This window comes from Rhamphochromis sp. 'chilingali' (assembly GCF_963969265.1).
Source record: "Rhamphochromis sp. 'chilingali' genome assembly, chromosome: 8".
NCBI classification, from domain to species: domain Eukaryota; kingdom Metazoa; phylum Chordata; class Actinopteri; order Cichliformes; family Cichlidae; genus Rhamphochromis; species Rhamphochromis sp. 'chilingali'.
The window spans coordinates 21,132,954-21,158,332 of record NC_137935.1 but is presented as its reverse complement, the minus strand read 5'-3'; the positions used below and the strand labels follow the sequence as shown (position 1 = coordinate 21,158,332).

The 25,379-nt window shown below is 39.3% G+C and overlaps 1 protein-coding gene and 1 long non-coding RNA gene across 5 annotated transcripts in view; both read right to left on the bottom strand.

Moving 5' to 3' along the window:
- The window catches only part of LOC308401286 (leucine-rich repeat and fibronectin type III domain-containing protein 1-like protein), a 204,100-nt gene that overhangs the window by 11,384 nt on the left and 167,337 nt on the right, over window positions 1–25,379 (bottom strand). For 2 of the 3 annotated variants that reach the window (XM_080889440.1, XM_080889441.1), the window contains exons 9-11: window positions 13,988–14,634; window positions 4,585–4,683; window positions 556–1,522 (exon numbers count right to left, since the gene is read on the bottom strand). In XM_080889440.1, the coding sequence (XP_080745566.1) occupies window positions 4,631–4,683; window positions 13,988–14,634 (700 nt within the window). In that variant the 3' untranslated portion in view covers window positions 556–1,522; window positions 4,585–4,630. The remainder of the gene's footprint in view (window positions 1–555; window positions 1,523–4,584; window positions 4,684–13,987; window positions 14,635–25,379) is intronic. The other variant, XM_080889442.1, reaches the window with a different exon arrangement.
- LOC308401318 lies at window positions 8,375–11,319 on the bottom strand. 2 transcript variants are annotated; one of them, XR_013972525.1, is made up of 6 exons: window positions 11,285–11,319; window positions 11,032–11,163; window positions 10,553–10,616; window positions 10,043–10,195; window positions 9,588–9,678; window positions 8,375–8,984 (listed from the first exon to the last, which is right to left on the bottom strand). It is a non-coding gene; the product is annotated as an uncharacterized lncRNA (long non-coding RNA). The 2 variants fall into 2 exon arrangements; XR_013972526.1 differs by lacking the exon at window positions 11,285–11,319 and having other exon boundaries at window positions 11,032–11,277.

The window sequence follows — 25,379 nt, the reverse complement described above, 5'->3', positions numbered from 1 at the left end:
TGACCCCCCTATCCTCCCATACAGGCAAAGACCATCCCCGGGGCTGTGCTGTTCACTCATAACCATATCCTCCTGCAGCATATTATATTCTCCACCAGTATTCAATCACAGGCTCAGGCGGGAAGGGAAAAAGTGATCTGATGGACAGAGGGAGTGATATGTATGAGATAAGGAGTGACTCAGACAGTAAAAGACCAAGAGACAAACAGGATGGGGAAGCATTTCCTGTCGCCTGTTGTGATATTGCCATAGGAGAGTATTAGGAAAGCAGATCGTTTAGCTAGGATAGCTCTCTAATTGTCTAGGTGACAGCAATTAGATAGGCACTCATTAAAGCATTGCCCTCATTAGGTTACAGACTACTCACTACAGGAGGAGACACTGTAGAATCTAAGTGTGTCTTAAACTCAGGGGCAGGACTGTGGATGGCCAAGGTGACTACTGGTGGCCTACCATATGTCACGCTAATTAATGAGCCTGGATCTTTGGGCTCAAGAACTTCTCATTTGGCTCCCACTTTGGCTAGGTTAATAAGCTAATTAGCAGATTACTCACCTGTTTAAGGGGGCGAGGAAAGATGTAAGGGAGGTTGGTAAGGGTTCATCAGGTCCTCACCTGTCCAGTGGAAAGCAGAAGACATAGAGGCCAGAGCTGCAGAATACACACACTAGACCCAAACCAGTCCTTGGTAATCTGGTACAGTTTAATCAGTATCAGAACTCTGATCACTGTACAGTTCTAGTTAAGGTCCTGTTGGGTCCAGGTTTTTCAATTCAGTTCAAGTTTTACTATGTACTGTTTTTTCCAAGGGTAACATTTTTATTAAAAAAAATCAGGGTCTGGTGAGTTAATGTCCATCTCCAGTTCAGCCCAGGAACAGTTTTGCTTGGTTCAATTTAATTGAATTATTTTATTCCACAGGGATAAACACTGGCGAGCGCCTTGAGCCAAGAAAGCTGTATATGTTCATGCCCAAAACAGACCCCTCCAGAAGCTTTTTTAAACTCTTTTTTTACCTGTTTATGCAGTCTATTGCATTGTATTCCTAGGCTGAATGTGATTGTCTATGCATTCATCTTGCTTGCTCACTGTTCGGCCTTTTCTGTCCATGCATGTCGAAGTCTTTGTCCATTCTTATGTTGAAACATATCCATATGCCCATTTATACGTCTCCGCTTCAACACTGGTGCAGAGGCTATAAAGTAAAAACAAATCTCCTTCATGAAAACTGATTGGTATGTCACACTGCCAGCCAGATCTTGCACCAGCTGGCCAATCAGCAACCAAGCAGACACCAGGCCTTGACACAGTTGTCCAATCCAGAAATGAGAACCAGGAGAAGCACTCGAATGTAAACTGAAGACTACAGGTCTATAACCCTGTGATATTCATGGCGACAAATTAATGGGTACAGTGAACAGGAGATACAGGAACATAAGCTATAGGGCCTTTATTCTTCAGGTGGTTTCACCAGCTTTTCCCAGTGGGCAGCATCCAGTCTTCACACAACAACATCAGGGCTCTAAGAGAAAAGAAGATTGAAAACAAGGTTTGAAAATAGAACCGTGGGTATACAGTGTTAAGATTTGGAAAAAGCAAATTACTATCAGAACAAGAGCAGGTATAAAAATGGGTATCTAGAACCAGCAGATCTTTTTTTTTTTAGCTGCCTTAACTTAAAAGTTTAAGAAAAAAAAACTACTGATAAAAATTTCTGACAGTACCTCCTAGGGTAAAACACACATAAACTACTTTTATAGGTAGTGAAGGTTCAAATGTTATGTTGTTGCTGTCTTTGTTTTAAAATCACACCTGGCTTAGAGCCAGACATTTGAAAAGGACAAGGCTCCAAATCATGTTTGGATCAGTTTAGTGTTTCTAAAGGTTAAAGGATGCAATGTCTTCATATCAAAATGGCCCTTAAGAACAAATATGTACACATTAGTATTAAAAGCGTGTAGCTTGTGTTCTTTTGTATCTTAAGGTGCAACTGCTATTTGTCGAGAGATATAATAAATGCCCACGTAAGGAGGGTTTGCTGACAAGAAAAAGCAAAGATGAGCAATAGCTGGGAGAGTGATGAGGTTGTACTTGTTGTGGCAGTATGTTGCTGCAGGTGTTATTTGTAATGTGTCTGTTTGTCGGGAGAGCATTTCTTAACTGTATCTGTCAGCAAGAATATTTCATAACAGCATTTATGTACAGCCAGTGCTTATTGTGTCGGTTTAATAATGAAGAACAGTCTTTTTAATGCCTCGGACTGTATTCATCCATCACAACCACTGCATATCTCCACAGTTTTCTCCTCCATCATTCTGCACTCCACTCACCTCTTCTCCTCCATCACTCTTTGAGAGGAAAAGGTAGTATATGATGATCATAAAACAGTATGAGGGGTGAAACACAACCAGACAGACAGAGGTGTTATAAATTTAAAACAGAAAAGAAAGGAGACGTAATAATGGATAGAAGCAGTTTCAGCAAAACAGCAGCCAGGAGAAACAAGATGAAAGGAATGTCGGGAAGAAAGGAAGAAGGGAGCATAAAGTAAGAAAGACAACTACTTATTTATCCTGAGAATCACTCTATAGTTATACAGTACAATGCAAAAGTCTTAAGCCACCCATTATTTCTTTATATTTTGCTTCCAAGTACCCAGACTTTCTTGTAATTTTTTAATGTGGTCTTGAGCAATAATTCTCCAGGCTTTCTGGAGGCGATTCAAACTTTTTCTTTGAACATTGCCCTTTTTCCCTCTCATTTTCAATCCAGTGCCTATATTTTACCATTTTCAGAGGACTTAACACTGACCTATAAAACATTCAAACATAAAAAGGCATCTAACTAAAGGGATGAACCGGTGTTGTGTCTACACATAACAGAAAACTTAGCAAAGTGAAAACTGGTGGAATTGGTGGAACCTATAAAAAATGCCAAAGATTGCACATGTTGACATGCATAAAATAGTATTTTTGTGCTAACAAGATGATTATGTACAGCAGATTAACAGCATCTAGAAGTCATATCTTTATGAAAAAGAAAATCCAACAATGATCCAACACACGCCCTGATAAAATGCATCTTGCTATGTAGCTGATCCATCTACTATGAAGCCTCTTAGAAATGGTCTCAGTGAACGGGTGATTGTCACGAAGCCATACTTACAGAAGAGAAGCAAAGAGAAAAGGCTTAAGTATGCCAAATTATACACCAAAACCAGGAAAAACACAAAAATCTTTCCAAATGTTCCCTGTTTACGCCAAACAACTACTGTTGTACTGCTGTCTGGGTAGAGACCATCAGCCATATCGTTCTGCAAATCTTGATTCTGTAGAAGACTGCCTATAGTTCTTAACTGCTGACAGGATGAGAAATTGTCTTCTTTTGGCGTTCTCTTTCTGGGACAGCCACTTTGCATCCTGTCTCTGAAATCACCAGTTCTATGGAACTTGCCCTTCAATTGGGGGATTTACCTAGGGCTCACTCCAAATAAAGCTGCAACAACAAGTTTTACAGTTGACCTGTAGCATGGGCCCTATCCAGATTAGTCAAATATAGTATGCTTGGAGCAGATTCCATACTGTTGTAGCAGGGTCCATGCTCACAAGTGCTGGTAATCAGACACCAATAAGCCATCTGGGGCACCAGAAGCTCAAGACAAGAGTCAGTAGCAGAATACACTGTTTGGCATTGTCAGAGAAGATCTGGCAAGTTTTCATGGGTGCAACACACAAACTCAACTCTCCTGATCAACCCGCAAATGCATTTTCCTTACAAATGTCCCATCATTTAGGGGAAATACACAGGCTTTCAAGTGATTAAGATTAATGCCAAGAACGGTTGTTACAACAAATAATTTCCTTACTTTTCATAAACTAAGGGAAGTAAAGTTCATTAAATAATAAGGGATGACTCAAGATTTGTGCACATTCCCATAGCTGTCAACAATTAACCGATTATAACTAATAATTTCTCAGAATTGTTGAAATAGAATAAAAAAACGAAACAACCAAAAATGTGGTATAACTTTACTCAACAAGATTTTTCAAGTAACTGGCAAGTTTGTCCAGTAGCCAGAAATGTAGAGCATTTTCAGTTTACTTCCACACAGGTCTTTGAAAAGCAGCAGAATTTCAAAAATGATAAACAGTAAACAAAACGTGCTTACTTTAAAAATGATAATTAAGTAAAACACTATTTAAATTAAATGTGCCCTAATCGTCAGGGGCACATTTATTCGCACTAATCAGTCATCTAAGGGACTAACTATAGGTAACTATAGGTATTTTTATGATTTTAAGATGCTATTTTCAGTCATTATAATACAGCAGAGGCAGGAATTTCAAGGATACATCTCTCAAATGTCAGTACTCAAAATCACTAGATAATGAAACACAATTGTGGTTGCTGTTATTTAGCTGCAGTTGCTAAAGGGTCAGATTGCAGCATGCTGCAAAGACGTGAGGCTGCAGTAGGGAAAGACAAGTTAGGAATAATGACACAGGTAAGAGAAATGAAGAAACTGCTTGCTACAGGAGAAAACAAAAACCAGGGAGTGCTAAAATTTAAAGTGGCAGTCATTACTCTGTGTGTTGTAGTGGCGCAATCTCTTTGAGAGGCTGAGAGACCTTCAGATGTTAAAGTCCCTCCATTCCACACTACGAGGCCGCCTGTCGTCTGCTGCTGGAGGCGTCCAAGAGTCAGACAGAGAGAGGGGGAGAGAAATGGAGAATGAAACGGAGCCAAAAACAGCGAATGAGTGAAAGGACACAGAGAGAAAGAGGAAGCAGAGGAAAAACACTGATATAGATACAGCTAAACAGCAAAAGAAATAAAAAAAAAAATATATTCAGTGGAGAGAGAGAGAACAAGCAACAATGTCAGGGCAGTTGGAAAATGGGTAAAGAAGATGAGAGAAAAGCATGTGGGAGCACTTGTGAACAGTGGGAGGGGAAGAGGCCTGGCCGATTCCAAGAGATGTATTCAGAGAGACAGACGGCAGTGAAGAATGAGGCCGGGCATATGGGATGACAGTGAAAGGAGTGATGATAGATTAAAATACACAGAGGACAGACAGGCTACAGGGTCATGGATGGGCCACGGGGAGAACACACACTTGCACTTCACACAGACTCGCACATCCTTGCGCTGTGCTTAAGTATTTTTCTATCCTGACTAACCTTGTGGGAACATATGTACTGGCTCAAGGCAGATAAACCTTGTACATAACCACACACAAATGCAGGCACAAACCTGCAGGGATTTAGTGACTGACCCTGAGCTTACATACACAAATTTTTTCCATCTCTTGTAAGGACACTGCACACTGCATTTGTTACCTGATGTCTTGTCCTTAAATTAACCTAAATGTTCAGTCTTAACCTCATAAAAGAAATGGTTTATCTGTTTTTTCCCCCCAACAATGTGTGCGTCTTTATGTGTTTGTGCTCTAACACACACACACATTCAGTGTTTGTTTGCCTGTTATTGAACTAATAATGCGTTGCTTGACATAATCATAATATGTTTGTGTCAAGCATATAATTACTACTAATCCAGATAGAAAATTCCCCACTTAGTATTCAGGTTAAAGAGCTGCTTCTAATCCTGAACCCACATGCTGCATCCTTGTACCATAGAGCTAAAAAGCAAGGTGACAACTTGACTGCTAAAATGATCTCTGATGTGCATTTCTTCTTTGATTCATTTTCAAATTCTGTGATAGTTTTACATTTTTCAAGTTGAAAGTGCCTATATTTTATTAATTTATGGAGTATTTATATACTGAACATTTCTATGAGAATATTGTTTATTGTTTTAATGTTCAAAAACCACGTTTATCTCGTAAGTGCATCTTTCCATTTAATGCCTCCCAACCAGAAAAGCCCATTTGGTTAGCTTTATTAACAGTTGTCACAGATAGTAGTAGCTTTGTTATGTTTAAAAGTGTGTCTTTTTTAGTCCAACACTGAACATTTTGTCTTTGTGCCATAATCGTGGGACTTCTCATCCATTTAATAAATAAATAAAATACTGCATTCAATTCCTATGAATATATAAGAGCAAATAGTCTTAAAGAATTAAACTACCATGAAGAAACATGTTTATTTTTTTCACAACTGCGGGCATTTAATGGGGTTTTCCTGTGTATCTGTCAGTTGCTCTGTTCCTCAGGCGCTCTGACTCACTGTGGCTCTCTGATCAGATCAATGTTGCCTTTCTCTGCAATGCAGCAACCAGTGAAACACATCACAGACACAGTTACACCCTGAGAAACTCCAACAGCCGTTGTACAAACACATGGGTATTATCCCTCACTGTAGGTTTCCCTCAAAGTGCCAACGATCCTGGAATCAAAGGAAGGAAACAAAGAACATAAAAGGCCAACTGTAACTTTTTCCTCCTGGGTAAAATGTCAAAATAAAAACAATAATAATTGGTTTGTTTGCATGTCTTTTAGTCTGGGATGTTGTTTGGAGGCTTCCCTGACTGGCATACTTCAGTTAGATAAGGTTGAGATAAGGTTAATTAGGCCTATAGGGGGAATATTTGAGTTTATGCATATGGTGTTACCTCAATGGTGCAACAAATTAAAATTCAAGGGTTTTTTTTCTTTCACAATTCCCAAAATTCTAACCAGTTTTAATGAGCGCTGCCTAACTCATCTACTTTGCAACCGCAATGTGGCCATCAACCTCCTGGCACACTTGCTGAACTGTATGTGTAAAGTTGTCGTCAAAGCTTTATTAGTATTAAAAAAATTAAAACAGCTTAAAACAATGTGTTTGAGTACAGTACGGTGCACAGCTGTGCAAAGCCTCATTTCTTCATATTTGGCTTCTAAAGATCCAGACTTTCTTGTAAAGTTTTAAAGTGAAGTTAACCAGCAGTTCTCCAGGTTTTCTGAAGGTCTTTGAACATTGAATGCTTTTTCTCTAACTTTCAATCCAATCCTTTTACCTGACCATTTTCAGAGGAACTCATAATTATGGGAAGAACATTATTTGTTTCAGAGAGACACATTTTGTGGATTTTGTTAAATCAACAAAATATGTCAGAGGCCGGCATAAAATTATATTTTTTGCACAAACAAGGTTATTTCCAAAGTGCTATCAGTACATTGTGCAGTGTATCCTTTAAACAAGTTAAGAAAATGGAACAAGTAACAGACAACAAACGTGGCAGGCCTAAATAAAAAAAAGTGTGTTAGAAAGTCATGTCCTTAAGAAATAGGAAGAAATCTAGCAAAGACCTGACACAGGACCTGAGACCTACTGTTCACTGAAGCGTGTTCAGAAATGGTCCCAGTTAATTACACGGCAACTGAACTGAAAATTCAAGAAATTCAAGAATCCTGGAGATCTATTCCTTAAAGAAATAAAAAGACTGTTCAGGCTGTGTTAAAGAATAAAGGTGGTCATATCACATATTGAGTTTGATGTTTGTTAGAATTGTGCAAACTTTTTTTTTTTTTTACCTCATATACACTGAAAAAAATATGTTGTTGGATTTACTTAATTCAATGGTGGACATTTGTTGCACACAGATGTTTTGCTTTGGCAGCAACTTAAACCATTGAGTTAAATTAACACAATTTATTCATGTTCAATAAACCTGTGCAATTTGTGTTGATAAAATGTGACTTAAACATGTTTTGATGAAGTAATTTGAGCTCTTGGAATATTTTAATCCTTCACAATTTTCTCACGTTATCCCAACACGATTCAATAACTTTTACCCAATACTACTTGGTCACTTAAATACTACATGTTATCTTCAAATTACATTTTGCTATTATATTCTAGTATCAAATACACAATTTTCAAATGGAGGCCTTATAACAGATTGTATTGTTCTCTTCCAAGATGGTTGCTGGCATCCACCAGTAACCTTTCAAAACAACATGTCTAATTTCACTGCAGTAGGTAAAGAATTAAACTGACATTACTCCTCTACTGAATCTATATAAATCAACAGTTAAATAATGTCAGTTCTTCCGTGTTCTCTGGAATCAATCGCAGCAAAGAAATTAGACTGTTTCTTTTGAAAAATGTTGGGAAAGAACAATACAAAACATTCTATTTAAGGCCTCTGACATCAAGATTCAGTTAAACAACAATTATAACTAAACAATTTGAGGTAATGTTAGTTTCCATTAACATTAAATTAGGTTACTGAATTGGCAAACACCTTCCTATTAACACTACCCATTTTACCCCAATAACTAAAGAAATTAGCACTTGCAGGTCAAAAACTTTATTCAAGAGACGCAAAAATAACATTGATACAGTGACTGTCAAAAATTACAGCACTGATCATACTGTGACATCTTGGTTCAAAACAGCACACTTAGAAATATTCAACGTTTTTTACTTCAACTGAATGAAACTGAAAATACCATTTCACACGACCCATATGGGATATTTAGACTGTATAACTGTTCACGCTACATCTCTTCACTAGTAAAAGAAAGAAAAAATACAAAGAGAAATTTAAAAATGCTGCCAAACAGACAAACAGAACTTGTACAGAGCAAAAGGAAAAACAAACAACAACAAAAAACAGCTCGTCCTCATGGCAGTTGCAGAGTATATAAAAATGAACCCTGCGATCCGTTCCTGGAATTGAGCTTCAAAAATGCAGCAGAACAAGTGTGAGATTTAAATGTCCTCTCACCTAGAGCTGGTCACCTCACATGCATAACAGTGAGCTTCGTTGCAGGAGCAGTTTTGTCTTAGCTTTTCTTGAGAGCTGAGTTGCATCCAACTCCATTACCACCCATTGAATCACCTCAAAAGTGTAGCAGAGTTGTGATGGGTAACTCATGTTGAAGGAATAAAAAAGGTCCAAACAGCATGGCTACTGCAAAGGTCACGTTATCCAGATCTTGAAGAACAACATCAGAAAAGTCATTGCCTGGCGCATCTCTGGAGACAGATGTTCATTGTGGTTTTCTCAATCTGTGCAGTGGCCTCAGGCAAGTCCTGGTTAAACACAAAACATTTCTTTAAGATTCCTTTTTAAACTCATCTCTTTTGAATCTACCAGTTCTAATGTTAGAGTAATTTAAACCAATGCAAGCAACATAGTAAATAGCTATAGCCAAAGAGTGGCCTGCCATGCTGCCATTCATGGTCTAACAGAGTTTCTAAGAGAGGGTGAAAAACATAATAATTTCAAATGCTTTACATTAGTTTTTGTTAGAAAGACACCGGCCCATCAGAAATCCAGGCTATGTCACTCAGAAGATGTTAGAATTTAGACTTTCAGCCCCACAATTTGGTTAGCTGTTGGTCAGTTGGTCTTTTTTTTTTTTTTTTTTTTTTCAAACAAAAGCTAATGTAAATACTGGTGGGATTTTCCTTTGTTCATTAGAATGACAAATTTAAAGTTTTTTCACACTGATGTGACCCCTAATACAGGGGTGGGGCCTCAAGGGCCGGCGGCCGAGTTCACTACCAGGCCTCATGTGAACTTCAAATTATTAAAGAGGACTACTGGTCCTAACCAGTCCAATGAGGATCAAGTGGATAACTAAATGCATTTTTAAAGGTTGCAAATCCACAATCTACTCATAAAACACTCACCATGAACTCCTGCACCAAGATGTTGCAATTGTCTTTCACACAGATGCGGAGCACTTTGATGAGGGACTCCAAGCATTAATGTCATCCTTGACTATTATAACAAAGAAAACAGAGATTTGTGAACTTTTCAGTAGCACAGAAGAAAATGATCCCAGACAAAAACTCTTGACTTTTTAAACCAGTCAACATGCAACACCAGCATCTACAAAGCAATATCAAAAGTTCCTGTTTGACATCAACTTTATGGATATATAGTTTCCAGAACATTTATTTTTAAAAAAAGATAAATTTTTCTCAGTGGGCCAGTAAATGCATGACGAAAATAATGGCATCCTTTTAGTGGAATCATTACTCACAGGTAATAGTTGACTGTTTCAATGGATGTAGCATAAAAATTTTACTGACCTAATGCAATACATATACACTTTGTAGTTAAAGAATTTTAAAGTTCTTACTGTCATAATGGCAGCTACATCCTTTAGCTTTGTGCCCTGTTCCCCCGATCACTTTGCAAACACTTTCAGCAAACTGTCAGAGAGAAACTCAGCTCCGTCAGAAACCTTGACTGTAAAGGCATGGTTGGGATGCACTGGAATGCTGCATTTTATCTGAAATGACATAAAATTATTTTGAAATAACAGCAGGCACTGTGCTTGGTTAATCAGTAATGTTTTGTTGAATAAAAACTGTTTCCAGATCTTATGGGATTAAAAAAAAATCCAAAGATGTTTGTTTCTGATTTGCAACCCAACAACCCACAAGTTACAACCTCATTTCAGTTCAAGTGTGCATTAATGCGAGTCCAGTAATCACCTTTCTGGCAATACATACAGGTATAAGTTAAACCTATGGCAGATTTTGGATTTCTCAGTTGTATTAATAGGGTGAGTATGCATGCACCTAATAATTATAAAAAACCCATTATAATTAAGTTACAGAAACGAAAATAGAATATACTTTCTTACCATAACACCTTGAACCCACAATCCATCAGCTGACTCCTGGTGAAATGCAGAATAGAGGTCGTCTCTCAATGTGCAGCAAAAAAAAACAAAAACAAAAGGACAGCAGGTGAGGCCAGGAGGGGTAGGGATGTAAGCTAGCATAATGCCGCTGATGATATTAGCTAAAGCTGTTCAATGTCCAAAATCTCACTAACACCACGGTGCAGTAAATACACAATGTAACTGAAGAGTCAGTTGGCAAATCTATTCACACAGAAAACCAAATTATGTTATGAGTGCCTCGTAATTAGGTTTAATGTGATATTACGGCTCTTGTGCCAAAGACAAATTCAAATGAAAAAGCGCCAATTCTTTGACAACAGATAAAACAGCAAATAAGCTAACGGCTCTTTTTTAGCATGTTACATGGCGACACTCTAGACGTTTAACTACATTTGTCTGAAATATGGTAAATATTAATTCAAAAAATCAAGACATACCAAAAACGTAGAGTTGGCTGCTCGACTTGACTGAGATGGATGCCTTTTTTAAACCACGATCCAAAGCCCGCGAGATGAAATCACGCGTGGTTTCACGAGATTTAACGTTGCTATCTTATTGACTTACTTCACCTGAACATGATATGAACAATTTAATACACCCTTTCTGCATATCATGTAGTTTTTACACTATATAGTTACATTTAACTTTAAAACATGAGGCAATTGTGTTAAATACATGCAAGATGCTTACATAAATCCAAGAGATGGCCAGTCCCTTTTTTTCAGTGTACAGTATTTCAATGTACGTTATTTCCTATTTCCCATTATCCTGGCAATACAAGTGGGTGGCTTGAGATTTTTTGCACTATAATGTCCGAAGTCAAAAACCAATTAATATCAATGGTACATTTTTTGTTAATGCTGGACACAATGAATTCTGATAAAAGCAACATCTAACATTGTTGTATTAATATAAGAGAGACAACCAAACCGTCAAAATTGATGAAGGTGAAAGCGCTCCCTCACTTTGCTGGCTAAGCTCCTATACTCTGCACAGATCTCTCGTTTCCTCCCTGCTATCAACATGAGGCTCAATGACACCTCATTTCAGCTCATTCACAGAGGCCAATTGAATGACATATCAACCGCTGATAAAGTATTTCCACTCAGCTCTTTAAGCCCCTCATGTGAAATGATGTCTTCATTTATTCATTCCAATGAAACCCCCATTTCCTGAATGGATTAGTGTTAAAGGGGAAATGCACTGGAGTAGGCTTAGTACAGGGAAATTTTACTTCCCCCCAAATATCCACATGATTTTCTGGATTTATATTATAAGGGATCCATTGACGGTTTCAAGCAATCTCTGAGAACATGTGCAAGTCGTTTCAGAAGTTTGGAACAAGGAAGTGCTCTTGATTACACAAAGTAGGTTTTATCTAATAGCTGGCAAAGACTGTTACGTAAAAGCAATTTTCCACCAGTATCTTGCATGCTAAGAAAACTACAGTAGAATTATAATCGAGCAGATTTGTGCATTATTGCAATCATGTATTTTGCACTACTTGGATAATTTACTCTCTTCATTAAATGATTACAATGACAAATTATCTCTCTATCGTTCTATTTCTTTCAGACTGTCTAATAAAGCTATTTTCTGATGGCATGCCAAAGGCCACTGCTGTAAAAACTAAAAACAGTATTTTCAAGCTGGCACAAGAGGCCGATCGTTGATTAGACCAAAGAGCCCAGAGATAAAAAAAAACAGTGAATGGAAGCCTAAAGCTCAAGTAGTACTAATGGTTCTGAGGATTTAACCAATTTCGGTTCAGCAAATTGGTCGTGACTAAGCTTAATTTCAACCCGTCATGTGGATCATGCATATCTTCAAAATGTCTTTTTCTTATTTCTATGGATCAAACAAGCACATTTAAATATTTAATCATTCATCTTCCCTCCTCTGTCCAAGGTAATCCAGCTTTATTTATTTACATTTCTTTGTTTTATATTCCTTCTTTTTGATTGTGTGTTTTAAACTTTCAATTATACATCATCATGAAGTACTGTATAAATAAACCTAGCTGTAGCTTTTGCTGAGTGTTTTTGCTGCTCACATGAGCTTGCATGCCTATTACACCAGATGAAAAGGTTGACAAGTACAAGTTGTTGTCTTATATAATTTTACATTCATTAATAATAGCTGTTTCTGCATTGATTACTTTCTGCATTATGTATAGTGTATTACTTCTATATAACACATGTGTGCCAGACTCTGATAATCCTGGAGATTCTTCAAGTAGACTTTTCATGAATCTGCTGTAAAACACATTTCTTGGATTCACATAAAATGGTCTGTTGCACGGTCTCCCCCTTTCTCCTCCCGCTCTCTGCAATACAGTATTTAAACTAATCTGGTTCTCTGTAGGGTCTTTAACACTGTAATAAATGTTTATTACAAAGAGGAAAACACAAAACTTTTATATACCCCCCCCCCCCCCCCCCACCCCCAACAGATCTAGCATTCAGTGCTATTGAAGTCACATTTAACTTTATAAGTGACTTGGGCTTTTTCCAGCTTGATATTGAATGTAAGCCAGTGCATACAGCCTTTCTTTTGTACTGAAGTAGCTTTTTCACTCTTTAGCACTTGGGATGTGTCATTTCTAAAGGCAAGCAGGCTTTCTTGGAGTGCTTAAAGACTAATAGTTTGCAGCGCTCTAATGTGAGAGGTGTTAACTGGAATAATGTGTGACAGGTACTCCCACATGCATTATCAAATCCCTCTCTCCTCTAACACAAAAACATGAAGATTTATTTGGTTATTATCTGTTGTCTAGCCAAGCTTTCCAGAAACTAAAAAAAACTAAAATTTTGGCAACAAAGTTGCAGCATCATTCTTCATCTTCTTCACAAATTTAAAAACTTTGAGTCAGCATGTACCCCTTCTGAGCGTTCAACAGAAGAAGTCTGGCATTTGGAAAGAGCTGAAAACAAAAATAAATGAGCATGGGGAGGTTTTCAGTTCACTATAGGAAGGTTAATTCAAGACTTTTTTTCCATTCATTTTTTGGAAAAAAGGAATATGCAATCACACAGAAGAGATTTAAAAACAACTTGAGTTGCTGCTGCAGCCCTACAGACTGAAATTTGATGAATTGTCTCACCCTCTGTCTCTCTCTTACTTTCATTCTAGTGCACTAGAATGGGATCTCTCGTACTCATTTTCTCATTCACACAATGCTCTTCTCTTCATTATTATCTTACTCAGTTTTACACCCTGCATTTCACATTGTCTATTTCTCATCCACCAGCTTTTCCTGTTTGACCGAATTTCTTTGTGTCCCTCCTTTCCACGTTTTCCCCACTCCTACTCTGTCAACTTTTACTTTCTCTAAACTCTGCTCAGTTGCTTGAATTTGCTATGTCTGTATCTTTTCCACTAGCTCTCTAATACCTGCCAGTTCTTTGGGAGAGGTGGGCTCTTTGGCAACAGATGGCGGTCGAATTTTCATCTCAATGGCGACCCTGGAGGAGAAGCGGGACTTCGTGGGTGAGAGCAACTCCTCGTTTGCTGACGAGTCAGTCCTTGTCATTAGGCTCTGTCCACTGCTCTCCTCCTCGACCAACGTGACAGTGTCTCGCAGAGTGTTGCTAGGCGACATTGCCCTGGACGGTCCGAGGACTTGGTCGTCATGACTGTCAGTCATCTTTGAGGCAGAGCGAGGAAGGACTTGGACCTGACTGCCTCCTTGTCCATTGCTCTGCGGTCTTGGCGCAGTCGCAGTGATGGCTGCTTTTCCATGGCCTGCCCCTTGGTGGCTGTAAACCTTGTATCGTATCATTAAGATGATAATAAAAACAAGCACAGAAGCAACAATAATCCCTCCAATGATGATGATCATAGTACCACCCAAGAAGTGGCTGTGCAATGCTTGGCACTGGCTGAACTCTGTGTCTGTGGTAAATGACAGACAGCCCAAAGGACGAGTTGCAGTCAGCGATGTGATGACGTCATCAAACACGGCCAGGACACAAAGATCATAGCTACGTCCAGCAGCGAGGTCCCGCACCAGGAAGTCGTTGCTGCTGGATGGAATCATTCTGCCATGACAAGAAAGAAGAACACAAAGGAAAAGAAGATGTGAGTTCACCTTCACATATTTTTTTCCCTACATGTAGAGCATGTTTAACTGATTCTTCTCTATTACAATTATTCATCTTACTCGCAAGTTTGTCCTCAGGCTTCATGGTTGGTATATATATGGTTAAGTGGACATGCAATTAGTGTGATACAAGCATATTTACTGATAGCTAATTAATTTCCTTGGATTTTCAGGCAATAGTATGACCAGCAAAAACGTATCAGCAGATAAACAAATTGGAGATAATTTATCTGAATTTCAAGGGTGGGACCACACCTTCCATGAGTACATATGCCTTCCTGCTCTATAGGCTGTTTATTTTGCATTTTTGTGCTCCACCCTGCTCCCCTTGTCTCAGTTCTCAAGCCTCTCGTTAGTACATGGGAATCTGCCCAGCCCAGGAGCCACTCTCTTTCATGAAACACCGTCAATCTAACTGAGGATGTGGTCCCTGCAAATGAAATGTTTGACAGAAATTGCCACAAGTGGGATACTGAAGACAACTTAAAAAAAGAGCATTTCTATTTTTATTTCATTGAGTCTGAAACTTACTTTATTTGAGGCTCTTACTTTGTGGCTTTTCACTGAAATAAGCATACAGATTTAAACAACCTTGTCTTGTAGAAAGATATTTCTATAAGCTAACGGTCATCTCATTGAATAACTTGCATTTTTAATTACTTTGACGACAACAACAACACTGTCAGCCAATTTATAGTTCAGACATGACATTTTGGTTTGAGTGGATAAAGTACTACAATTGTGAACTTCAGCAGAGTCATTAGGTGGTAGTTAGGGTAATTAACTTAATAAATTACAAGAAATGAACAGTTATATATTGGCTAATTGTTTACTAGTGTAAGCTATTGGACAGAGTGCCGCAATATCTTGCTTTGGTGATTTCAGTGACATTGCACAGCGCTCTCATCGGACCAACAGAAACCCGGTTTATCCAAACCTGTGACCATTTACTACTACACTGTACCAATTAAACCAGCAAGGAAGAGCCATGCAGCAAAAAAGTCCTTTCTGAAAATGATTTATGGATCTTCCTGTTTTGCTTCCTTGTATTTTTCTGTGTTATGTTATAAAAGCTGCACTGATGACATATGCACTATCATTAGATATTTCTGTGCTGCCTATGGCACAACAGTGACCTCAGTGGCCTAATTTCCCCAGAGAGTGGGAATTTACAAGTCTATGACTTGACTAACACAAAGAGTCATCCCTCACAGCTGTAGAATTCATCATTCTCTGATTAAACACTCCTGATTCTTCTCATTGTGCACTTCATAGAATAGAATAGAATAGAATAATCCTTTAATTGTCCCACAAGGGAAAATTTGGTTGTAACAGCAGCCAAAAAGACACATATACAAACAGAGAGTACACAGCACACAGAACAGAAACATACACAATTTTTCTTACATAGTTACATTAAGGACAATGGTTACTATATACAGAGTATTGTACAGTTATTAAATCAAATAAAAATAACTACAGATAAGAGGCAAACCAGGTTGTTGTGCGAATTGGTTAATTAACTTATTGCAGTTACAGCATTGATGTAAACATCTATGTTTGTTGGGAGCAGTTCTGATTGTACAGTCTGACAGCTGCAGGGAGGAAGGACCTGCGGAAACGCTCCTTCATGCATCTAGGATGCAGCAGTCTGTCACTGAAGGAGCTCTGCAGTTCACCAACATTTACATGCATGGGGTGGGAGACTCTGTCCTGTTCTTCAGTCTTTCTCTTCAGTCTTTGTAGGAGCATGGCATTGGCTGGTCCAGTCCCAATGCCAAACTCATCAATGGCATCAACCCCAACCACGAAGTACAACTTGACAGATAACACTCTGTGTGTCGTTCTATATTTGTGTGTGTGAGTGATTTCTCATGTGGTCGTGAACTGCTGTGAAAGGACCCCTGAACTGAGATCCTAAGAATCAAATCTGGAATCTTCAACAAATAATAGCATGATCTGAGATCACGCAAGGGGGTTGCTAAAAACAGGTACTTGTCCAAAGGGGCTAACACAAGGCAGAACTACCCTGGTCATGAAGGATTCCCACAAGGGCACAACACCATTAAACTACTGGATGATTACCTCCCTCTCCACAGCATATAAGCTTTTCTCAGGCATCATAGCAAACAAGCTGAGTAGGCACATGAGTCGATACATGAGCACAGCTCAGTAGGGCATTAAAATAACAACATGTTGCCAGTGCAACAGTTCTTGGTTGATAGCAACATACCAGGATTCTAAGATCTGGCAGACCAACATGAGCAATGCCTGCACTGACTATAAGAAAGCCTATGAGTCATCCACACATGGATACAGGAATTCTTGGCACTGGACAAGGCCAACAGTGTGATAACAACATTCATCAAGAACTCAACGTGACTGCGGAAGATGACACCAGAGGCCAACTTAAAGTCTGTTGTACCAAGTAAGTCACCATTAAGTGCAAAGGTACCATAGTGACGCACTGTCCCCACTGCTGTTCTTCACATCCCAAAACCCACTAAGCCAGCTCATCAATAACAGTGGATCTAGGACACAGATCTAGGAAAGGAGTCACCATCAACCACGTTCTGTACATGGATGACATCAAGCTGTATGCCAGGAGTGAATGGCATATCGTCTCACCATCTCAACAGGATCTATAGAAAGGACATCCAGATATTATTCGGATTGGATAAGTGTGGCTGAGGCCACACTTATCCAAAGGCTGGCTTAGGAGAAATCACAGAGATTATGATCATGGCAGCAAAAGAACAGGCCTTAAGTATCAGATCCATAGATCCAGAAGTCTACCACAGTCAATAGGACTGTTGTTGCAGACTGTCTAAAGATGCACGGAGACTATCCAACACATAGTAGCAGGAAGGTTGGACCATGTACTGTATGCTAAAAGGCATAACCTTAACCATAAGTGGTGGGGATAGTGTACAGGAACATCTGTGCTGCATATGGACTACAAGACAAAATATGAGACACCAAGGTGGTTGAGCACAACAGGGCTAAGGTCCTATGGGACTAGGAGTCAGGACTAGGATTTCGGCTGTTTGTTCGTTGTTTTGTAACCTCACACAGTTGCCATGGTCAATACTGTGAGCTTGAAGACATGAGGGTAAGCCTGTGTCTGGTTTTATTGCTAACTTAATGATGTATCAGTACAGAAGCTTTAGAGAGTCATAGATTATACAGAGACATGTTGCAACAGTTTGAAAAGACTTTCTGGTGGTTTTAACTTCTTCTCATCCTATACTAGCACTGAGAGGTTTTGTCTCAGTGACAACACCTATCATTCAGTACAATGCTGCAGCAAGTATATGCACCGTCAGTGCTGATATAAATGGTACAGAGCTGTGGCAAAGTCAGTGTTTGCACACAACACAAGCACTGCGGTATCTATGGTTGGTCTCTAACCGGCAGCTTGGCAAAGATCCTATTTTAAATTGTATATAAACTGTATGTATCTATAAGTAAATATCACCTCTGTCCACTTTAATAAACTTCAAACTACTGCAAACTGGGAGTTCTCCTCAAGCTGTTTAGACAAAATGATAGCTTTTTGTACCTTTTCTCATCTTTGCAGTGTGAAAAACTAAATCACAGATTACCAGGGGAGAAATTTTAGAAAATCTGTAGGAGAATGGGGCTGGCAATGTCCTTTAGTGAAATCCACGAGGCACATGTGGGCTTCCAATCCAAAATCTGCAGTATGACACATTGCTTTCAGTTTTAACAAGTATCTTTTTGGTTAAACTTACACCAGAGTCTAGCTGCTGTGAAAAGATGCAGCGTGTTTCACATGATGCAAACTGAGGTGTGTAAAAATGCCCTCAGGAGCTAAACAGTGTGACTCAAAACACATTATGTAAAAGTCGTGACTGATCAGAATTAAACTGTCATGGAGACAGAGGGAGCAAATTTTTAATATTTGTCACTGTATTGCTTCCAATTATAGCTGTGAACTACTTTTCATAATAATATAAAGTAGATAACAATGCTCAGTGAATGCTGAAGTTAGAACATACTAGCGGTGATATTCCTTCAAAATGAAAGTGCAGTGGAAAGTGTGAATCTCTCTGACAGAGTATAGGGGATAACTGTGCCAATATACTGTGAAACAATGGAGAGTAGTAATAAAGACACTCCAGTGTGTAATGTGCTGTGTTCTTAGCCAATCCTTGATATTTTTGGCTTTGTTGTGATTTGCTGTCATTTGTTTTTGTTTCAGTGAGTTCTTTGTCATATTGATTTGATTTGTTTTATTCTGTTTCATAATGATTAGGCTGAAAAATATGACAGATGCATCCTTCTGTGGGACATAAGCTCATTGAAAGGAAACTATTTGTATGACTTTACATTACAATAGACAGAGACATTTTTTCTTATCAATTGGCACAAATAGTAATACATGTTAAATGAATAGGTTTTGGGTTAAGCCATAGTTTGTGAAGTCTAGCTAAAGTGGATGAAGGGCAGACAGAGTACAAGGAGTAACTGATGATAAATGATCTTTAATTTAACAGAAAAAATTATATTTTTTATTAGGTTTTATCTTCACAAGGAAAACACACTGCTCAAGCTGGCTCGCAGTCTGCACTATTGAGTTAAGTCTTGAAACCATACAGACCACAGGACCAGAGTACATGTAAGGTCATTAATATTATGTTGTAAGGATCAGTCTTATGCAGCCACACTGCGTATGAATGGATCTGTGAACCTTTTCATTCCATTCAAATTCTCTTTGCCCATAATCATCATCTAGAAGGGAAAATCTATTCCAAAACACTAGGGGAATCCCCCGGTGTGTCCCCCTGCCTATAAGTGCTATTTTCCTAATAGGAATTAATCCAGGAAACGTCAACTGCCCTGAGGCTTTGCTAAAAGGCAGCTGCATGTGAATCGTAAAGCGAGTGGGTAGGTTGAGGTGAGGCGAATTCTAGGGAGAGATGTTATTCAAACAAAAAATACCACCACCATCTTGCTATGTTAAACTTTAACAAGCAGGATTTGTTAAGTAGAGGACTATTCATCTCCGTTTTGTGTGTTGCATTTGTGAAATTGACCTGTTCTTATAGAGATGCTTTCTGACTTATTATTTATTGGGCGATCGTGGCTCAAGAGTTGGGAGTTCGCCTTGTAATCGGAAGGTTGCCGGTTCGAGGTCAGAGGGCCCGGTGGCGCAGTCTCGCCTCTGTCAGTGAGCCCCAGGGTGGCTGTGGCTACAATGTAGCTTGCCATCACCAGTGTGAATGGGTGGATGACTGAACGTGTAAAGCGCTTTGGGGTCCTTAGGGACTAGTAAAGCGCTATACAAATACAGGCCATTTACCATTTCACCATGAATGAGTTCAAATAGGATCACTTACAAAACAGTATTGGAGAAACGTAGGATTTAATGCCTTTGGCAAGGAGTCTCGCTCAAGGAATGTTTGCTGACACACGAGGGTGAACATATTCCTTCAGCTTGGAGGATAATTTTCTTATTTACCACTGCACAGTTTTGCCAGATACACAAATGGTAGAATAAACTTCAATTATATCAGAGTAAATTAACACATGGCATTTAATTTGCACATTGGCCAGCATCTGTTTGTGTTTTGTACATCCGCTATTATACAGATGCATGAGGATTGATGCAGCATTTCCAACCAATCAATAATTAATTGTGCCGCTGAGTTTTTGATCCTGTGTAAGTGTGTCATGACTTTAAAAAGGACAAGGACTGCTGGGCCAAGCAGAAATGCTTCAGCATACCCATTTGACACTGGGTTCAACCATAGTTGGACACACACACACACACACACACACACACACACACACACACACACACACACACACACACACACACACACACACACACACACACACACAGAGTTAACTTCTTCCATGATTCACATTCACACAAGCACACACTACTACTGATCTACACTAATGGTCTGTATGACTGCTGCTCTCTTGCTCACTCGCGCATCACACAAACAGATTAACAGTCAGTCATGTTTTGTCACTCTTCGGTTTGACGCTCACACCCCCAGGTTAACATGGAAACACACATACACATGAATCTGCGCCTACACATAGCTATACTAGATCCATTCAAGTACACAAAAAGAACCAATCAGATTACCGGATATTATGCGTACACGTTTAAATATACCTCAAGCAAGAGACTAGTCAGATTAACGAGTCATTTGGAAATGCAGAAAATGGCACTTTTCATTTCTTTAACGTCACTAAAATGACACATGGAAGCTACGCAATGAGCTATTGTTTATATAGAGAGAGCAGTGAGACGGGGGCCACTATTCAATCCTCGTCCTTGCAAAGCAGTACTGTAGGTCTTGGGTGCACCAACTATGTGGGTGTCTCCAAGCACACCTGCTATTTTGGTTCATGTAGGTGCAGCACAGCAGTCTGATTACAAGCATATTTGTTCCTGTGAGGGTGCTAGAGTTTTTTGCTTATGTTGCTTATGAAAATTAGAAGTATATATCTTATAAAGATCAATATTTATATCAAAGTTGACCTTTTAGGTGCTATATCGTCTGTGAGACTATTTCAATTCAATTCAGTTTTGTCTAAATAGTCCCAAATCACAACAACAGTTGCCTCAGGCAGCTGCTTGGCAGTTCACTTTTTAAAGAGGTTTAAAATACCACAAGTGGTCAGAATCTCAACAGTAAGTGTTGCTAACTTTGGGTACATACAGTGGGATGATTGCCATGCTGGCTATAACTAGTTCACTGTAAATTTTATGTCATCTGAAAATTCCAGAGATCCCAATTCTTGGGGACAGTGACTTTGTTTCTAAAAATTATCTATGTGTATGTGTTTTTGAAAATAATCGTTGTGGAAAATCAGGTTTTACTACTTTGAGAAAACAGCATGTAATGTGCTTTTTCCTCACACCACAACTTTACATGGAAACACTTACACAAATCATATCGATTAAAAAATAAACAAAAAAAATCAGATTACCCCTTAAACTACTATGTGGCTGAGTGTACACATGTATAAAAATACTGCATGCAGCAGAATAATCAGAATAACAAGTTTAAGTGATTGCATATGCTTAACAGTCATTTCTACATTTCTTTATCACTTTATCACTCTTTTAAGCTTAGAAACAAGCTTGAACCACCAGACTTCTCAGGCTTGTAAAATTACCCGAAATTCAAATTCCACTTCTATATTCCCAGATCCTGGAAGTTCTCTATGGTGTCTCTAAATTCCTGTGAACAGCCTTTAACCTGAATTTCTGTAGCAAGTTACAGGCTTCTTACTGAAAAAAATCCTACTTTTCACACAGTGTCTTTGAATCCTGGTTTAAAATAATTCCTATTAATATAAAATGCACTTCACTCTCAACAGACTACTTATAATCTTTACCGAGAGCCGAGGGAGATTTCACAGTGACCTGTGATCAGTGGGGCGCAAGACATCCCCTGGGCTCTGACACAGAGCAATCTGTCACAGCACATGTATCATCCTGAATACTGAATAACTACGATAATGCTGCCATCTCTGCATATACTTTTTTTGAGGTGCAATCGGGTTCAGAGGAAATTGTTTCGACCCTTCAATCTTCTGATAGTGTGTTTTGAAAACCATCAGTCCTATTCTCTCATGTATCGCCGCATTTTTACAGAGACTTTATATTGACAAGTTTCCCCCTCCTTCATCAATGTTGTTTTCATGCCTTTTCATCTCTAACGCCTTTCAATGCAATTGCATTCAAAGACTAGTAATTATTGTAGATTGCTGTCATTTCCGCAGGTTATTCCTCGCTTGTGTACTGCAAAGCACAACTTATCTGTGCAATTCCCATCTAATGACTTGTATTCCAAAGCACACTTTGAAGATCTAGGGACAGACGCACAGTGCAGTGCAGCCATAAATGTGAGATCGCACGTATATGTATTTCAGGTTGTTACACAAAATAATTTCTTCATGGACTCGATATAAAGAAGGGGCGCTAAAAAGGTCACAAGAGTTCTACACTTCCATAAACTCACGAGATTGACCAAATCTCAATAACTACATATATTCGGTATTCAATGCCAGCAAGTAAATGTTACATATTATCACAAACATCTAGACTCAACTACCAAGTAACAACCTTATCTGTACAAAACACCAGTCAAAACATTTAAGATCAGAACCTTATGGTACTTTACAGCATCCAAAGTGTTCATAGGATGTCACAGTCTAATGCTTAGAGTCAATTACTACGTTATATAACAGACTGCAGTCGGAGTTTTTTTCAGCGGAGAATGGCACAATATTTGCTAGAAGACTTACAGCAGAGCTATAGGCCTCAGTGTCTGTAGCCACAAATAGCATTAATACATGGTAATAGACCTATTCTCAGCAGCTCTACTTTGTTAGCATGTCATTATTGTCTTGTCTCAGGCGAGAACAGTGACAGGTTTGTTAGAGGCTCTTGTTACAACAGCAAAGTGACGAGGTCCGCTGCACTGCTCAGTCCTTTGTGTGCATGTTCACGAGTGAGTGTGCCCACTCTGAGTGTGGCTGACATTTACATGCACAGTGCAGTTATGTGTACACACATCTGGGTCTGTCATAAGCCTGACATTTTTCATGCTGTCTGCATTTACTTAGGTTGACTGGCAGGAAGAAGCTTTGTTTGTAAATACTGTCAATCAATCAGCCCTGGGGCACCCACAATGGATATCCACACAAGCATGCGCGCACACAGTCACATCCAGAGCTTTGGCTTGCAACTGTTGATCTATGCAAAACGTCAAGTGAATATTTATGATAATGTGCCCTGACTGCTTTTTTAAATAATTTAATGTGCCAATTATTCAACCAGCGCAGACAGTCCAGAATAGAAGAGGGCAAAGGTTTGACAGCAAAGTCCCTGAAGTACACAAACTCTGTCCATCTGCTAGACGCACTGCAAAAAGAAAAAAAATCACACTAACTGTGTCACTGAGCAAAACATGGATGTTATATTAACTGGTGGATTCGGCAGAACCTCATCAAGCTTCACAGCAAAAGAAGCGGATTTCTTACAACTAACAAAAGTGCCTGCCAAAAATGGTATCATTTATTGAAACCAATCATTATGAAAAAAAACGGACTTTCAAAAAATACGTCAAATTACTTTCAGAGCTTGTCATGTTTTTTTGTTTTTTTTGCAGCGTACCATAGCCATTAGGTATTCACAAGACCCAGGGGCAGAATTTGACGTTACAAGCTTTAATTATGAAAATAAGTGCCACATAATGATTCTGAGTGGAACTCTCCTTTGGGAGCTGGCAAACTGAGGGCCCTGTCTAGTTGCCCTATCTTAAGAGGTGAGATGTCCCCCTGCAGCATCCCCAAGGGAACTGAGTCAGTATTTTTAAAGTCCTACTGACTGGCTCGATCTGTTCGTTTTTCACAGCAGCATTCATTTTGAAATAGCCGTGCTCTTTCTTTTCTCTCCCTCTTTTTCTCTATCGCTACACCATGCACATAATTTTCCTCCCAAATGGTCCTCAAACTTCTCTTTTCATGTCTTTCCATCTCGCTCAATCCTCTCCTGATTTATTTCTTCCATCAAATTTAATTTCTTAGCTTCTCTATCTGTTTAACTTCGATTCATTTCCTCATGCTTCGCTTACACCCATATATTGAGGCAGATTAGATGTGTTTAACTGCCTTGCAACAACAGTTTCACCTTTATAGATGATGTAAGTGGTGGTTAAACCATCAGATATTGAAAAAAAAATGTCAGATCGAAAATAAATAGCTGTCATACTGAATCAGTTTTTTTTTGTTCATGCAGTTTTGCTATGCCTATTTATCACAGTTTAGTTTCTCAAAGCTAAAGTCTAATATCTTTTGAAAGCATATTTTTGAGAGCTCATTGTTCTTCCTCCTAGCGTTATTTCCGCTCTGCGGGTTGCTTTTCTGCAAAGCCGCTTCCATTCGGCACGGTAAAGGGCGTTGTTCAGGTTGGCGCCGATCTTCTTCACGTCATCTTTAATTCAGTCCATCCATCGCCTTTTTGGTCTGCACTTTGGTCGCCGGCCTTGGGGACTGAGTCGCAGTGCTGTTCTTGCCACTGAGTTTTTGTCACTTCTGACCACATGCCCATACCATCACAGTCGTGCTCCTTGCATTTTCTCTGTGATTGGTGCAATGCCCTGCCGCTTTTGGATGTCGATGTTCATGACGTGGTCCCATTGTGTCAGGCCCAGGCACCATCGCAGCATCCGCATTTCCATTTCCATTGTGTGAAGGGTGTGTTCGTGCTTTGCGGTGGCTGGCCACCACTCTGATCTGTAAAGGGCCACAGGGCGCACTACGCTCTTATAGATCTTCGAATTGAGGCGGTCGGGCATTCGTCGATCGCACAGGACACCAGTGACCACTTAATCCAGACTGCATTAATTCTGGCTCATACGTCTGGCAGGATGTCGCCATTGTTGCTGAACATCAATCCGAGGTACTTGAAGTGAGATACCTTTGCCAGGTCTTCTCCATCGACGCTGATGGTGCTGTCGGTTTGGGGGCTGGCTTCTAAGTACTCGGTCTTCTTGGTGTTCAACCTCAGCCCATACCCACGCCTGAGCGTGTCTTCCATTGCTGCGTTTGAGAGCTCATTAACATTAAAAAATCTTCTCATTGTCGAAGTTACAGTTAGATATATAATTGTCTTCTGGATGTCTTCAG